Here is a 17,235-nt window from a genome sequence, read left to right on the forward strand (position 1 = left end):
ACAGTAGTATCTTGAAGATTTATCACTAGGATGTCTGAGAACTCATGTGAAACAGGTCTGAGACTGCACACTCCTCAGAATTAACGTTCAAAGGTTTCCTATCAACTTAACATCCAGTCCATCCTGTGGAACAAAGAAAAATGGCAAATGCTGCGCATGTATCACATGCAGCTACTGATGTATGCAGCTTATGAATTTTTAATTTGCCAAGATAAAAACTGTTTTGCTCCCTGATTACTCTGTAGAAGATCCTCAGGCAGGAATGGGAACTTATTCAATATAAGGGAAAACTACACAAGCACTGACTTGAAACAAAATCTTTTGAATGTGAACCTGAAAAATACGGACTTTTGAATCTTTAACAATGTTCACTGTCTGAAAAGTGGAGTCAACTGCATCAATTTCAAAAAATCAGTCATGTTCAGTATCTATGTAATTCATCTAGCTAAATATGAATACGCATGCTCCTACATTTTAATTCCATTCACATTTTAACTGGTTATTTTCCTTACATTGGGTGCAAAAATTGCAGCCAGTGAGTTAGAAAAATAACTTCTGACATCCAAACAGACCGGGAATCAAATCACAGACAGCATCTCTAATGAAAACTTAAATGTTCAGAAATATAATTGACTTAACTTGCATCTTAATTTTTAACCATGAGAAGTGTGAATGCATACATTTGTTGCTTTAAAGACGCAATCTATATTCTGACAATCAAATAATGATTTATAGTTATTTACTTAAGCTTAGGCCAATAAATTATTGATTACTTCTACAGTCACTCTAAATTATGTTTTGCTTTTGTCTTCTCTTTGCTTTATTTTTATTGATTTGATTGTAAAGAATAATTACTTGTTTTACAATCATTGCAGTTTTAATAGTGGTAGATCTCATGACAGTACGGGATCACCTCACTGCTGGTCTACATACCCCCTACGTTAAAGATGAGCAATAGTTAGATATGCATGACCGCCAGGAAGCAATGTCTCATGTATCCAGCAGAAATCTGAAGCATCAAATCCCAACCATAATGTTATTTGTAGGTTTCTGAAGAGCAGTGATAAGTCACGGGTTCCTCACTTGACATCAGCTTGAAAGAAAACTATTATAGGGTAAGCAACTAATTAAAGCACATCACAGTGTGGCTCGTAGAGGTGTGTGGAGAGCAATGCCCAACTCTGGTGGGATGAGGGCTGTTATACATGAGTGACCTCCACATTGTTTGCTTTGACAGCTACCTCTGTGGCACACAACCTGAAAAATGTCATGGGTCACTCAAAGCTGTCACCTTTCCCATTCTGGAATTTGGCACATTGCTGAAGATGATGAACAACTTTTCACAGAGATGTGCACTGATGAACTAAACCTTGAAATTTTGAGAGAAGGGTACAAGTCAGCTTTTTAAAACTGCTGGTATTTATGTCTGCTGATAAGATAGCTTAGTTTTTGAAATTATTTAAGCCAGGCAATAAATAGAGGGCCTGAGATCTTTATCTTTTGGTTTCATTGAGAAAACTGATTAGAGATGCCAGAACTTGCACGGAGTCTGTATCTGCTATGTTGTTCAAGATAAGAAAACTTCATACTCCGAGAATATTCTCTCTCCCGGTGCTATGTGCCTTGTGTGATTCACCAGGTAGCCGGAATGGGATTCCTTGCAATAGGTGTCCTCTATGCAGATAACCTTATCATAGATGCCTATGTCTGAGCTAATGAATCCCTTCCCTTCATTGCAGTCATTTTTAGATTGTTTCTCAAATAGTTTACTTTACCATGGTGCACTAGAAACATAATTCTTTCCCATTTATTAAAAAGAAATCTGGAGATCTAGTTCAGTTATGTATACATACTTTTGATAAAGTCAACTCCATAACATTACTTTTCTTTGTTTATTAAGACTTTGTTAGCTTTTAACAGTAAGTATACATACAGTCATTCACCACCTTTTTGTAGCAGTGAATCACTATATTCTCATGACTACATGCTACTGCCTTTTTGCTATTACTTGCTTCAAGTCATCCCTGCTTTCTTACAGCATTTGAGTTATGTTTTACACACTGGACATATGTGGTCTGGGCAGGAATTGTCACCCAGAAGCAGCTTATTTTGCGCTAATTAGGTAGTTGGAAGTGTGACTGAAGCAATGTTCACAATCGCTCAAACACGAATGTCAGGTTACTCTGAAGGTCTAAGTGTTCAATTAAAAAAATTAATTAGGAAAAGCAGCTTCCAAACATACATTAAGAGCATTACCTGGAGGACTCTACTCATCCATTGAAAACTGTCTTCCTCCGTGGAATCTGGCCTTTGCTCAGCAACAATAACTATCCTTTCATCGTGCAGCACACTCACTGAAAACACTGCTATCCTATGGGAGAGAAGGAAGGAAGAGTATTTATTGCTAGGATAGATGACAATAAGATCCTGTCTTCTAAACTAAATCTCTGTACCAATATTATGTTATTTATTACTCAGAGGATTGGTGCATTCATAAGCATTTTATTTAAGGGGGAAAAAGCAACTCAGTTTTAGAGAACTTCTGAAACAGGTATATAGAATCTTGTTCTGAACTCATTAGTAAGGCAACAATAACAGCAGAGCTCAAGAAGTAAACCTTTTAGGATAAAAAGAGAACTAAATTTGTGTCTCACCGAAGCTGCTTTTAAGCAGTTATTCAGCTGCCAGCACAAGCACCCTCTTCAACCATATCTTAGAAACAAGTAATTACAACTTCAGAATTAACAGTTGTTCTACTGGAAATTTTTAAAATGATAGTTTTGGATTTCAATATTTAAAGACTACCTCAGCTATGACTTAGGTTTTCCTCTGCTGTCTCCTGCCTCCAGCCATATAAACAGTAATTTAGAAAAAATGCAAAAAAAATTTCACAGCATCCCTATTTTATCAGCAACAGAAAGCCCTGTGCAGATTAGGCACTGCCTTTTGGGAGCATTTTGGGTCACTTACATCTAATCTGAGCGAAATAGGAATTTCTACTTAAAGTAAGAAAAAGGATCAAACCTGCCCCTGTAGACAAATTTCATTGGTTCCACTGCGAGTGCTGTTGCTACAATGTCATCAGCATTATGTCTTCTTCCACTGACAACCATCAAACCATCCATTTTGCCAATAACAAAGACAAGTCCACCTGGTCCTATAAAGCCTAGTAATCCAGTCCTTATAAAAGGATATTCAGTGATAGGGCCACCAGAACTGGTCATAGGAAACACCTGTAAGACACAGAAACACAGGTTTCCTATTCTATACACTAAAATGATAATGGTTAGTATTTCAGGCGTGGTTTTTCAGACAGCTCCTTTGGAATAAAGTAAATAAGCCTCTGATGATGCTCTTTATCTTCTCTAACCAAAAACAGAACACTGAGAAACTCCTGTGCTACAGTATATAATTCTCAGTATTCGAGGTTTGGCAAGATCTGTCTCACTCTGTTTACCAAACACATTTTTCCTAGCTATGCTTGTAACTAATTTCTGACCTAAATCAGTCAATCAGTCAAGGTAAATAGTACTGAATTAAAAAGAAAAAACTACAAGTTGCATTAAGCAAAATTAATCAGAGGTGCTATGCATAGAGTACCTCAGTAAGTAAACTGCAAACATGACAGTAGATGCTCTTTTCAGTATCTCATACTCCACTTCAATGTAGTAAAGATAAATAAAGAGGCTAGAAGTAAAGCTATTTTTAGGTACTGTATTTTAATGACTCTTGATGTCATTTATCTAAGGTCAATTGAATCCTCACAGGACCTCTGTTAATGTCAAAAAGTGAAAAAACAGTCCTCTACAGCAACTCTAAACTTTTGAACACCAAATGTATAGATGACTTTCATGGGATACTTTCTACCCAGGTCAATTTATCTTGTTTTTCTCATTCCAGCTAGCTCAGCATTATTCTTCTGGTGAGCTACTTGGATTGCATTCTGACACAAGCATACTTTCCTACCATCTTTTCTTAAAAAACTGAAATAGTCTAAATGTAAGTTATTTATGACAATGACAAGTGGAAGACCATGACTACAAAGAGTCCTTCAGGGCTCATCTGAAAATAAAGGTAAAATTCTGCTGCCAGATGTTCACAGGTGACTCCTCCTGAGCAGATTTAAAGCTTATACACCCTCAGCCATAACTGATCTCGGCAACACAAACCTCAGTCTGTTACCTGCAACACAAATTACACCATAAAAGAGAAGAGAGTCCCACTTGCTGAGAGTTCTTAAGAACTTGCATAACTTCAAAAATGAGTAGTCCTGCTGATTCAGTGATAATTTATTTGCTTACCATTTGGAATTACTCTAAATGTACTGTTCAACTGGAGATCTAGTTATGAATTATGAATGATTTTATAATTACAGTAAGTACTCCAGAATGAATGTAAGTACCTTTCTATCCTGAAATATGTCAAATGTGGGATTATCATTCACAATGGGTACTGCTAATTGCTCTTGTAGCACAGTAATCAGCAATCTACAAATTTCAGGTCACAATAGCATCGTAGGATTCTTGGCATCACTAGCAGAATGGAGGATTATATCTATCAGCATCCATTAATTATTTAATGTATTATGTTTACAATATTCAGTTCTGCATAAGGAAAGCTGAAACCATTTTGCAGGAGATATTAGCCATGTGTAGTCCATAAAACATGGTAATATTAGAAAGGACATTTGTTAACAGAAATATAAATACACTTTTCTTACATTTTCCTCAAATATTTAAAGAGAAAGTAATGAGAACATGAATGAATAAAAGTCTCAGCTGAATATTTTTCATTGTTTCTCTGATTTGTCCACCATTTCATACTGGCTTCAACAGAAGTTAATGAGAACAAGTGAGCAGGTACAACAGAGCTGTCAATGCAGCAGTCTGCGCCGCTGCTGAAATGTACTGGAAGACAGATCACACAAAGCACAAAAGTTTTCACCTTAGGCTGTTCAAATAAAAGCAGGTGGGGGGCACTAATTAGGAAAAGTTATCTTCACTACTCAGATATGTCTTGAAGGCTGTGTCTGTCAGGTTTCTTTATAAATGCAGGCTTTAAAAGTATGCTGGGCTGCAGAAATGATGGAGACTGCTTTTAAGGACATACAGTAGCTCTCCTACTGCTTGCAACAATACAATTCTGCATGCAGCTCCTGATATACATTATTACCTTTTGAACTTTGCCTTTCTTCCTGCTTTCCTTGTGACTGTTTCAACACTTGGTATCTTCTTCCAAAATTAAAGAAAAAGCTCCTCAGAGCCAGAACTAAACCCACAGAACAATCTGTTTTTGCAATTAATGAAATGGGATTCAGTGAGGATTATCTGGCTACAGTCCCAAACCACAAGCACTGATTATTGCTGATATTCTAATATTGTTACTGTCAATATTTTAAGTGAAATATTACCCTTAGAAAGTTAACATTTTACATAGCATTTTTGCCAGCTTACCTCAAAAGTGTTTTTGGTCATGCCCGAGAGTCCATAATATGATGTACCCGTTGCAATAGCACATACACACAGTTCTCCTATTTCATCTGTTTTACAGAGCTGAGGAATTCCATCTGGCTTTACTGAACACATTATAGCTAGGGAAAGAGCAAATGACTTTAAAATATATTATAAAACTAACTATAGTATAATATAAACACTGCAAGAAAGACACTGTGGTGGAGTTAAGTAAATTATATTTAGTCACTAAACAACAATCTCTCTCTCATACTCAAAATGTTGAACACTTTCAATAAAATGTTACTTGCATTAAATATAATATTTACAAAAAGAATGCAAAGACCTTTATGTAAGCTCAATCATTTAACTGAAAACAAAACCTAACCTCCCTTGCTACCTAAAACCTCAGCTGATTTGCAATATTGTTGTGAAGTATAAATATGTTCCCAGTTTTGCATATCAAAGAATAGACTTGGTGCAGTCAGAGCAAAATGAAATACTCCACAGGCATTCCTGACAATAATTACACTGCCAGGGAGGCAAGCAACCAGGAAATACACTTCTCACTAAGTAGCAAGTAACACCATATGAGAGATCAACATGTTATAGCATACTAGTACCACTGTTTTGCTAAGAATTTATCAGAGCTCAGACTGGTCTTACAGGGCTGAGGAGACAATCAGAGCAGAACAGGAGGGGTTAGAAAGCACTGGTCTGAGGAAGAAACATCATTTTACGTGTAAGCCACACAAATAAGAATCAGGTATGCTGTTACAGCTGGAGCAGGAGTCAAGCAAGTATGACTTCATAGTTGGGAAGATGAACAAGGGAGACAACAATGCATCAACACGTCTTTAAATATGAGCATGAAGAAACTTTAATGACCTTTCTCTCACTCAAGGACAATCAAGAGTGTGCATTTTTCTCAAAACTATTAGAATATTGTACAAGGTGCAAGACAGTACATCTATAATAATATCTGATATGATCGCTATTAGACAACAATCAATCTTCCTGTATTTTAAGTTGCTCAACTGAAATGTTTTAAGATGCATAATTTATGTTTTATTCACTTGATATATAATAGACATTCTGTTATAAAAAACTAGTGTCACCCTTTTCTAGTCTCCATAACTTACTGTTTAAAATTTAGCTGTTATGAAGAATCTTATCTTCATTTTTAGAAGCACTGGCTCTTCAGTATCAACCTATCAACGTAAACTGTTCAGTCATACCTTCTCTTGCTGATGACTGAGTGATAGCTCAATATTTTTGGAAAAATATTCTGCAAGCCCTCAGATAGCAATTTGGTTGACCCATAGCATAGGTTATAGAATTTTCTCAACTTGTTCTATTTTCTGTACATCACAGTTAAGGAATCAATGTTTTGATGTGGTGTGAGGCTGTTCAAAGCATGCCGTTAATACATGGAAAGAGATCCACAGAAGTAAATATAGAGAAGAAATCTTGGTTTTCCAAACCATAGTTTCATAAGTAAGGCTTTTAGACTAATTTTTTTTCAAATATGCTAATCCTAATAGTCTATATCCCATAGTCTAATCCTAAGGCTTTCTATGACTTACTACGTAAGTAATTAAATTAATGAATTGACTCATAGTAAGTTTCAAACAAAACTCTTTCAATCCTTACCTCCTGGCATCACTAAGCCAACGTCCTGGACAGTCAGAACAGACAGCTTTTCTTCAGAGTCCACCCGAATCACTCCGTATGTGAGACCATGCATGGACAGAACTCCTCTGCCTGGTGGCTGATTGCTGTCATCTGTTGGCCTGCAACCATGGTTTATAACATCATGCACCATCAGGCAGATGTAAGCATTTACTTAATGGATTAATACTGAAAACACTCCTCTATTTGAGAGTTTAAAATAGTAGGTTTTTTTCCCATTTTCAAGTAATCTAGCAACTCTCCCACTCAGTAGTTACCCCCACTGTATGGGGCTGCTGAATCACAGCCTGAACCTTTGATTGATCACCTGAGGCGAGCAATGAGTCAGCCACGGGAGCACAGGTGAAGGCAATTCACCTGTGCTGCAGGAAGGGGTGGAGCCTGGCTCCACCTCTCCTAGACCCATTTAAGAGCTGACTGCCAGCGGGGAAAGATCTTTCTCTGGAGTTCTGCTCCATCAGGAGTTCATCTTGCAAGCCCAGGACAGGGTGAGTGACTTTCTCTCATTTCCTCCAATATAAATTATATTAGCCAAGCTTCTGGATATATATATATATATATATATACACATACCATCTGTATATCCATTGATTAAGCACCCACATATGGGATTGCAGAGATGAAAGTAATGCCTAATATTCACATAAAAAACTAGTATTTGTTTTCAAATAGATTTACAGACTGCTTGATTAGCCAAGGAAAGGGCTTTTGACTTTTTAAAAAATATGGAAAGGCAGTGCAGACAGAGTAGAAGGCAGCTGCATTCTAAATACTTGGAAATAATTAGTAAATAATTTGACAAAGTCTCTGCATATTACTTTCTTACTTAGGTGCAACTTAGAATTAGGAAACAAAGCTCACGTGGCAGAATAAAAGCCTACCTCTAGCATGCTGGTAACAAAGCCAAGATTAGAATGCAAATCTTTTATCTTTAACTAACAGATGAGATTTCCCACTCAAAATACTTAAATACTTACAATTACTAAGCAGAAGAAATTAGGTTTTAATAGATTTACTGCCAAATATCTGTAGAAACTGCAAGGACTTCATCATCTTTATTTTAGTGCATGTAATTTAATTATTCCTATTTTAACTTACCCCCTAAACATGAAAATAAATTGCTGTTTCATCAGTCCTGGTCAAAATACTGTGGATGCAACCACTCAGTAACACCTCAGTTTGCTCACATTCACTACTGATGTTCCATACAGACTCACAGCATTAACACAAGCTGTCAGCTTATTTCAATATGGAACCCCTTGCTGTATCAGTAAATACAATGATTACATATATAGAGTGTGGCTTGAGCAAGCAAATGTTGACATACGCTAAGTATTAAGCCAGAAGAATATGTCACGACTTTTCATGTCTGGAAAGGTTCTTATACTGTCCTGTATTTTGAAAAGCATAACTGGAGGCTACCATGATGCTGATTTGAGTATCGATAATGTATCCATATAGAGCAGCTAGACTCCAGCTATCTTCAAAATCTATAAACTTGTCAATAGTCCCTTCAAGATTCTGTATTTTTCCCAAGTAGTCCATCATAACAGAACGATTTCATCACAGACAATGTCCTTTCATGTGACATTTCTCCTCTAATGTGCTTGAAATACTAGATGGGCCTTAGCCTTAGCCCATGTTCACATAAGCACTATAAATTTCAATTAATACATTTTACAAGGCATATTTCTCAAGTGACATTGTCAACACAGAAGGATGTGGGCATGCTTGAAAATGCATTAGAGCGTAACAAATAGCGCTAGCAAACGAGCAGCTGTGATAAATAACATTCTCATCATGTCAAAAGAACTTTCAGCCACATTCATTGATCAACTTCTTCTCATCCTTGCTCTTCAAAAAGCCCATTTTACTGCTCAGGACATCTTAAATATATAAAAAGAGAGTGCTGGTCTCCTGCAGACACACAAGATGCTCACAACCTGCTGCAAGTAGGGAACACCTAGACTTTCCTCACACACATTTTTTTTTTTGTGTTACTTATCACATACAAAGGCTGCTAAAAATAAAAGAGAGGATGCAGCCCTGAAAGACATTGGCTGTTTCTTTGATTAATTAAAAAAAATCAGTAAATTTTAAAATAAGTTATTTTTATTTAAGTAAAAGACAAGGTGTGCAAGGTAGAGAAGCTGGAAGCACGGGACCAGTTAGGTTCTAGCTGGGCCTATTCAATAGAGCTGCCTTTGGTGTAGCCTGGGCTGAGGTAACAGCTTTCCCAGGTGAACAAGGAGCACAGCACAATGGAAGCAGAAGAATTTGGTGCCAAGGACAGGTATTCCAGAGCTGTCATTTTAGAGTATGCAGGTAGTTCAAGGCGGATCCCTCAGCGAGTCAGTTAGCTCAGCTTGAGCCTCCTCTTGGAGGCAAGTAGTTCTGTGACACCAAGAGGGAGCAGGGAAGAACAAGGTGCAGGTGTGAGGTGGGGAGCTAAGCATCCAACAGCACAGCTGCAGCAGGCAGCCTGTCAGAAAGCATCCTGTGAGCCACAGTTCTGCCATGCAGTAGCCTCTATTTTGTCCTGTCTGTGAAATCCACAATAAGGGGTTTTCTTTACACACTCTATTTTTCATGTCAGATTTGGAATTCTATCACACTGCTTCCTTGGTAAACAACGGTATAATTCCACCTATTCCATATGCTAAGTACATTTAGCATAAGCCAGACAAACCTACCCCTTTAGTTTCCTCAGCCATGTAATAAGGACATTTATCTACTTCAAAGTTGCTTTGTTCATACTGAGTAGCTATAGAGCATTTTAAGAACAGTTATTACTACCATTTAGAGATACAAATTATTGCTACTTTTTGTCATTTGTTAGAATGGCAACAGACGTACTTTTGCACTCCCTTAAGCAAGCAGGTTCAGACTCATATGCAGTAAACCAAATGGGAATACCATAAAGAATTATTTGCATGACACATTCCTTTAAATATTAGGCTTTATGATTCATCTCTAAAGGTAAAGAACCTATTAGTGTATTACTGACTGTCTTTCTCTAAACTGCAAGAATATTTCAACAGAGAATTGGTTTTGTTACAGGAAGATCAGTAGAATTACACCATAGATTTTAAAAGAGTCAGAGCATTAACAGGGAGCTCTCAGGTTCTGTGCTCTGTGGGGAGTCATTTTAAAGTATACTTCAGCTGTAACTCTTTGGAACTTGTATGATAATGACTTTACTGTTGCTGGAGATGACTTGAATAAAATGAAAAATACTAAAGCTCACAAGTTCAGCTAGCATTACCCTGCCATTATCCAGGCTTCAAAAAAAAAGTGGATATGTATTCAATAACATTCTCTGTAATAAAAATGTCTCCGTAATTACTTACTGAGGCACTGAAGATAAAAATGCCTTTTTTTGAATTATCAGCTATTTTATGTGCTAATTTATTTATTTTTTAATGTAAGCTCTCAATGCTAGTTAATTTGAAAATGAATCTCTAGTGCTTCACATGGATATAAGCATAGAGTTTAAGTCTAGAAAGGGCAAACCACCCACTGCACACTGAGTCGCAGTGAGTTCTCCCACTGCATAACCTGTGATCTGGGGGCAGATTTTCCATTTCCAATACAGAAAATGAAAACTCTGACTCATTAATCAATGTTCAGAATAAACAATGTATGCTGCACATGAAAGCAACAGTTACTTCCAAGGGTGAAGGAAGTGATGAGCTGTGCACCTGCAGCAGAGAAACCCAACACATGGGAAACACAACTCACTCCTTACTACTTGCTGAGAGTGGGGGAAAGCCTATTGGAGCTGAGCAATGGGCTCTGTGAGGTAGTGCAGAAAGAAAACTGACCTGGGCTGGATAAGTCACTGACAGACAGCTTTCAGGCATTTTAGGTTAATAATGTGGCTGAAAGGCAACCACATCCTTGACGTTGTGTCTTTCTTCCTGTGATGTTTTGTTGGAAAGCTAACTGAAAATCTAGTTACATTTCACTTAGTATAATTTAAGCTTTGTGGCAGGAAGTATTTTACTTAGTTCTATTACAGTGCTTTACAGTTTTATATTTCATGTTTTAACATGTGAAAAAAAAATCATAAATGGCGATAGAAATATGAACTTAAAAACAAGGTGCCTACTGTTCAAGGCATTGCTTTTTGAAAATTCTGCCAGAACAGATGAGTTAGGGTATTTACTGTGTCTTACAACACCTCACGACTGGTGGCTGCTTTATATGGATATTCCTGTACATAATGCTTAATAGTTTTATTAGAATTTCTCCATTTTATTTTTAGGTACAAACCCCACAGACTCAAAGGGCATTTCTAGATGATTACTAAGAGTTTATGGCTGGTTATAAAGTGCTAGTTAGACAAAAACAATCTGCAGAAAGCCATAATTCTCTTTAAACAGACTGGTTTAAAGTACAATTTTCCTTAATAGCAATTCCATTTAAGATCCCATGTTTTAACTAATTTTATGTTTACGATGGCATTTTCCCATTTCTTTTTACAGAATTAGCTTTTGAATTTCATTCTATTTAAAATTAGACATAATTACAGGAACGGAAATGTTATAAAGTGTTCTTTACATAGTAACTTAAAATTACTAAGTTTAAACTAGTTCGACTTACTAAACTACAAATGTCAGTTTAGACAAGAACAAAATGAAAACTAAAAATGTCATTGAGAAGTTAAGTAAGGAGATTCAATCTTGGATGCATTTTTCCTTTCTTTTCACATTAGCACACATCATGTACAGTGAGTTTGTTGCACTGTATAACACAGTACCTTCGGATAGCCACAGTGAGAGCTTCTGGTGAACTAGCACAGGGACAAATGACCTCCTGTCTCAGACCTTTGCTTTGGAAGACATTGAGAAATGCATCACAGGAAGAAATAGACCCTGAGGGAAGGAAAAAAAAAATCAGAGGAGAAAACACAGTCTGATTTCAAAAGTGACGCTATTGAAACTGCAAACTTATTATTCAATATATTAGGCTTTTCTGAATGAAAAAATTAAAAAGAACTCACTAGGAAAGGAGCCTTACCTGATACAACTATATGTATGTGTATACATTGAATAAATACTAATTTTTGACCATAAAATACTTTCACTATGCTAACACAGAAAAGCCATTAATGCCAGATTTGTAACATGAATGTCATTACAGTTTTTCTTTTTAAGATGAGGCAAATGAAAGATTTAATTCAGAAACCCAAAGCAAGCCCCTGAAAAAAGGAAAACACCTATGCCTTGACATCTTAAACAGTGAAGAGAAATAGTTTCTACAAGTACTTTTCAAGGAGTGATCTTGATGTGGTTGTCAAAACTAGCGTAAGTATTCCCCCAAAATTCTCAGTTCATTCTGTATCTGTGAGCCATCATTCAGAAGAAATGTTTTGATCCTCTCTAAAACTTAAGGTTATTTACTTCAATTTTTGTACATGGCTGTCATGTTAAACAAAACTGGATTTGCTGCAACTTACGTTATGTGGAATATCAAGTTTGCCTCAGGATTAGCTAAAGAAAAATATATTTTAAAAAAATTCAAAATCAATTACTGTTTTGATAAATATCAAATAGTTTGCAGTAGACAAACCTTATACTTGGTTATATATTTTAGCTATGGTGATTGAAGATAGAAACTTTAGACACAAGTTGGAAAACATTTTCTATGCTCTGTTAGACTGCAGAAGCATCACTTACATGGGTTGGCACCATCAGCCACTATGAGCATTCGCAGTGAGGAAAGGTTGATGTCTCTCTGATCTCGATGTGCCACCAATGCCCAGTGCATGTCTCTGGATTTTACACAGGCAACTTTTGCTGCAACAGGAATGGGAAGATTTCTAATGAACCATGTGAAAGCTGTACAGTAGTAAAAACAATTTGTTCCTTTGATTTGGCATTCAAATATACTTTTGTACATTCTTGTTCCTTACCTTTGTATTGACACACTTTTTGTATCCATGACAGTGGATTCACTTTCATTAAGGAATATGGAATACTTATAACATGCATCATGTTCATGACACTCTGAAATCAAATAAGATAAATGGGTTTTATATAACAATAATGACAATTATTTATATTGTTTATGGTCAGAGGCATCTATGATATTTCTTCTGTGCTTGTTTCTATATTCAGTGCTGGCATTTATCTTTTCCTGTTTGGGTATTTACACTAAGGTGAAATGGAATCGCCACGTTTGAATGTTTTAATTAATGATTACAGATTAAGACTAATCAGATCATAACTTTGAAGCAAAACTGAAAAAGAATTTAAATAGGTTTTCTTCCTAAGCAATTGACTTAAAATACAAAAGTGACAGTAAGCACTAAAAAATATGTAGATCTATTGGATGAACAACGGTTGCCTGATGGCTGTGTAGGTTACTACCATCCCTGAGCCTGCTATTGTTTGGTATATATGACTTCTCCCAGTATATCCTTCTAAAGAAATCCATCTCTACAAAGACTTGCTAGTGGGACAAAAATTATTTGAAAGAGAGTAGACCAAGAAAGCGGACTCATGGATTAAGCAGGAACTATTTTAATATATCAAAAAAGATGACTTTTTCTTTTTTTTTTAAATTCTGCTCTAGGTAGGTCATTTCCAGTGTTTTCAACAAGGTTATGAGAAGTTGAAGAATGCATAGAAAAAAGAAGCCAATGACAGCAAACAGATCTCCTAGGCTGAAGCAGTCAATTGCTTTAGTAATTTCTCATGGGTTGCTTTCAAACAACTTGCAAATGAAGTGCTGCACTGCTTTTCTTAGCATTTAGAAATGTCTTTGGAGGGCAACGTATCTCTCCTTATTGCAGATTGAGTTAAATAAACTATTTCCTTTGGAAAATCTAGGTTTAAGAAAGTTTTTCTGACACAGGTCAAGTGTCCCACTGGGCTGGCTATCTGAACACTACGAACAAGAAGTTCATAGCAAGGTATACAGCAAAGGAAGGCACTGAAAAGGCTTTTTACATATTTGCTTTCAACAACGATATAAATTGTTTTTTTTATTGGGAGATGTGTATGGACACTAAGCCTAATAGGATGTTCCAGCTTTACAAGTGTTATTACTGCCCTTTGATATTAGGAGCAATATAACACTGAAAAGTATATCAGCTCCCTGGGAATCATAGCATGTATGAACTGTTCATCATGGCACTCCCAAACAGCGACCCTTCAAAACTTGTAGCTCTTCTTAATGTGATCAGCAAACAGCAATCTGTCATACATAAAAAATATGACAATTGGCTCCTACATAAATTGAGGAAGAGATTCAAGCAGCAAGAAGAAAATGTATGCAGCTTAAAGTATGAGAAATGCTTTAATGTTGCAGAAACACCTGTTTGTGGGAGTTTGGATAGACAAGTCAGTGGCAATACAGCTATCCCATATTCTTACAGAGGTAAGTACTAATACTCTTTACTTGTTTCTGCTTTTAAGTCTGATCTCAAAAACATTCACAAACGAGATCAGAATGAGATGGTAAGAAAGGGGCCAGAGTACTCGATATGATCGTAAAAACACTCTGGCATCTTTACTGTGCTCATTACGGGTAAGTGCACCAGCAGAGGATTGTGGGTTTAAATCATATATTTTTTGCTTTCAAAGCAGAAAAAATTGTATTAGAGGAAACTGTAGGACATCCCAGTTTGTGATAGCAGTAGGCATATGAGGTTAGTTTATTTTCAAATATTCACAAGAAATAAAAAAACATACTTACTGTAAGAATCCCATGCCATAAACCAACATCCTTCTTGAAATCTAATACATTCACAATTGTTTCAGCTGTCCAAAGAAAACAAAGAGAGTTGATATTTTAGAAAATGGCATCGACTCAAATCAAACACACTCAAAGGAAGGAAATAGTGTGCTTCAGTGTAACATGACTGATGACCTCAAAGCTTAACGTTCACAGTAAGCCTCCACTGTGGGATTTGTCTTGGCTAGGATTATTTGTCTTTTCTTTGTACCTCTCATAAAGATATTTTAAAAGCACATTTTCTGAAATCAACAAAGAAAAAAAAGCATCTTTTAAAAAATCTGCAAGCTTTTAACACAGATCTGTGTATTAGAAAAGAATACAAATGGCAAATCACAAATGGCAAATTACAACTCATACTTTCATAAAACCAGGTAAGCGTACTCCATACCTTCTGTGTATCCACATGCCTGGGTCAGGGCTTGGCAGTGTGTCAGCAGCGCAATCCTTGTCACAGTCACCCCGAGCACACTTCCATCTTTACATGTTTTGTACTAAAAAAAAATCAAGAAGAGAAAGTCAGTGTATAATATGTGCCCCATTTCCATTATTTAATAGTTGAAAGTGTTTCTTATGGAGATGAATACTGGACACATTTAATGATCCTATTTTAAGAAGGCAGCAGTACTGAGAAGGTTGGGATGATTTTTTCAGACAGGATCTCTCTTCCTGACTGAAGCTTCCCAGGCTCAATATTAGAAATCCATCTGTTGTTGGAATACAGGCATTGTGGAAAAACGATTCTAAAAATTCTGACCATGTTAATGGCTAAAAGACTGGCTAAATTTGGCAGAGAGGAACCTAGTTCAGTCTGCTCAGTGTTAACATGTTAGATTTTATAGGCCAGCTAATAAATCTGAACTCCCTTCTGTGACATATATGGCATGGAATAAGAGCTGATCACAGAACCACTGTTGGATTCTATAATAATCTCTCTCTCTCTCTATATATATTTTCTGAAAGACACAAGCTGTTTGACTGCAAGAGTATGAGAATCAAGAGAAAGCAGCATAGGAAAGAGGTAGGAGATCACTGCTGATGATCATGGTAATTTTTGCAACTTTATGTAAGAGTTTGAAAACGATCACTCCCAATTAAAACAAACATTTCTCTTTCTCCATGATGAAGATAATCAACAAGATTGAAAATGGAGTTATTTCTGCTCCTTGAACTCAGTGTTCTGACTGTGCAAAGACAGGAGATATCTTTGCTTGGACTTACCCCTTTGAATAGTCATTTAAATTCAGCACTAACACCACTGAATTCAAAACATTTGAGTTTACACAGAAGTAGAAGAAAAGAATGGAAAAATAATAAGAGAAAAATTAAGCCTAACAGCATTGCTAATTTTCCCTTCTTGATTTTGGTCTTATGGGGAGAGTGTGACTCACAAAGCAGTATGTCACAGACAAGCTTTTGAACAAGAAGTTCCTTCTTTTTCAAAGGGTCTGAAGGCTGGGATATGAGAACTGAAGCTTCCTTGTGAGGCTTGCTGTCTGTACATCTCAATGCTGGGCAAGTACACATTGTGAACAAGACCTAGGTTGGTCAAGGCAAATTTAATGTAATATTGTGACAGTTGCGTAGATGACATAAAACATCAATGTTAGAAACTCCTGAAATACAATTTAACATTTCATTAACTTTTCTGAAATCAATCTACAGAATAATTTATTAGAAAATATTACTTACTAACAGACTAAAACAGGATGTTCTTCGCTTCTGTGACTAGCAAATGAATAATTATGTTTATCTAATCCAGAAGTGCCATATGCAATGATTCAAAGGAAGACTTCATTAACTCACCTCGATGTAAGCTGTGTCATTGTTTGCATCCTTGATATGTGGGAACCAGTCACGAGGAGGCTTAGAGAGATGTTTAGACTCTGTGACAAACCACAGCAGCTTTGGCCAGCCTGAGACATAGTCACAAAGAAAAGTCAGCTATTATTGAGCTTCTGTAGGACAAGACACAACAAAATTCTTCCCTGCTGAAGTTTTTTCCTAGATATCCACATCAGCATTATCTAAACAGTTCTGCTTTTAAACCTCAGTGTAGCATGAGAAAAAAGATTTTTCAAAACGGCTTTCTTAACACAGCTACCAAGTGCTGAGGAGCGCTCAGACAATCCCTGAACAAATAGCCAAGCAGTTTAAGCTGTTACTGACCCAAATAGTTTATTACCGTGCTCTTACCAGAGGTTATAGTCCCAACCTCTTAGCTATAGGACTGAATTGTCTGAACGCTTCTCATCTACTATAGCACAAAATCTGTTGGCTGACTGTATCTTGGGACTGATGATGGTTTTGGTAGCCCAGCTGAGCTGGCCATGAAGCAGATTACACCCAC

General features: G+C 36.6%; 1 protein-coding gene across 3 annotated transcripts in view; it reads right to left on the bottom strand.

Annotated features, from left to right (window-relative positions):
- The window catches only part of DIP2C (disco interacting protein 2 homolog C), a 142,740-nt gene that overhangs the window by 59,414 nt on the left and 66,091 nt on the right, over nt 1-17,235 (bottom strand). For all 3 annotated transcript variants that reach the window (XM_010712402.3, XM_010712401.3, XM_031553857.1), the window contains exons 14-23: nt 16,692-16,801; nt 15,277-15,379; nt 14,847-14,911; nt 13,060-13,153; nt 12,824-12,943; nt 11,905-12,019; nt 7,104-7,243; nt 5,454-5,590; nt 3,025-3,233; nt 2,257-2,371 (exon numbers count right to left, since the gene is read on the bottom strand). In XM_010712402.3, the coding sequence (XP_010710704.1) occupies nt 2,257-2,371; nt 3,025-3,233; nt 5,454-5,590; nt 7,104-7,243; nt 11,905-12,019; nt 12,824-12,943; nt 13,060-13,153; nt 14,847-14,911; nt 15,277-15,379; nt 16,692-16,801 (1,208 nt within the window). The remainder of the gene's footprint in view (nt 1-2,256; nt 2,372-3,024; nt 3,234-5,453; nt 5,591-7,103; nt 7,244-11,904; nt 12,020-12,823; nt 12,944-13,059; nt 13,154-14,846; nt 14,912-15,276; nt 15,380-16,691; nt 16,802-17,235) is intronic.

This window comes from Meleagris gallopavo, chromosome 6 (genome assembly GCF_000146605.3).
Source record: "Meleagris gallopavo isolate NT-WF06-2002-E0010 breed Aviagen turkey brand Nicholas breeding stock chromosome 6, Turkey_5.1, whole genome shotgun sequence".
In the NCBI taxonomy this organism is placed as follows: domain Eukaryota; kingdom Metazoa; phylum Chordata; class Aves; order Galliformes; family Phasianidae; genus Meleagris; species Meleagris gallopavo.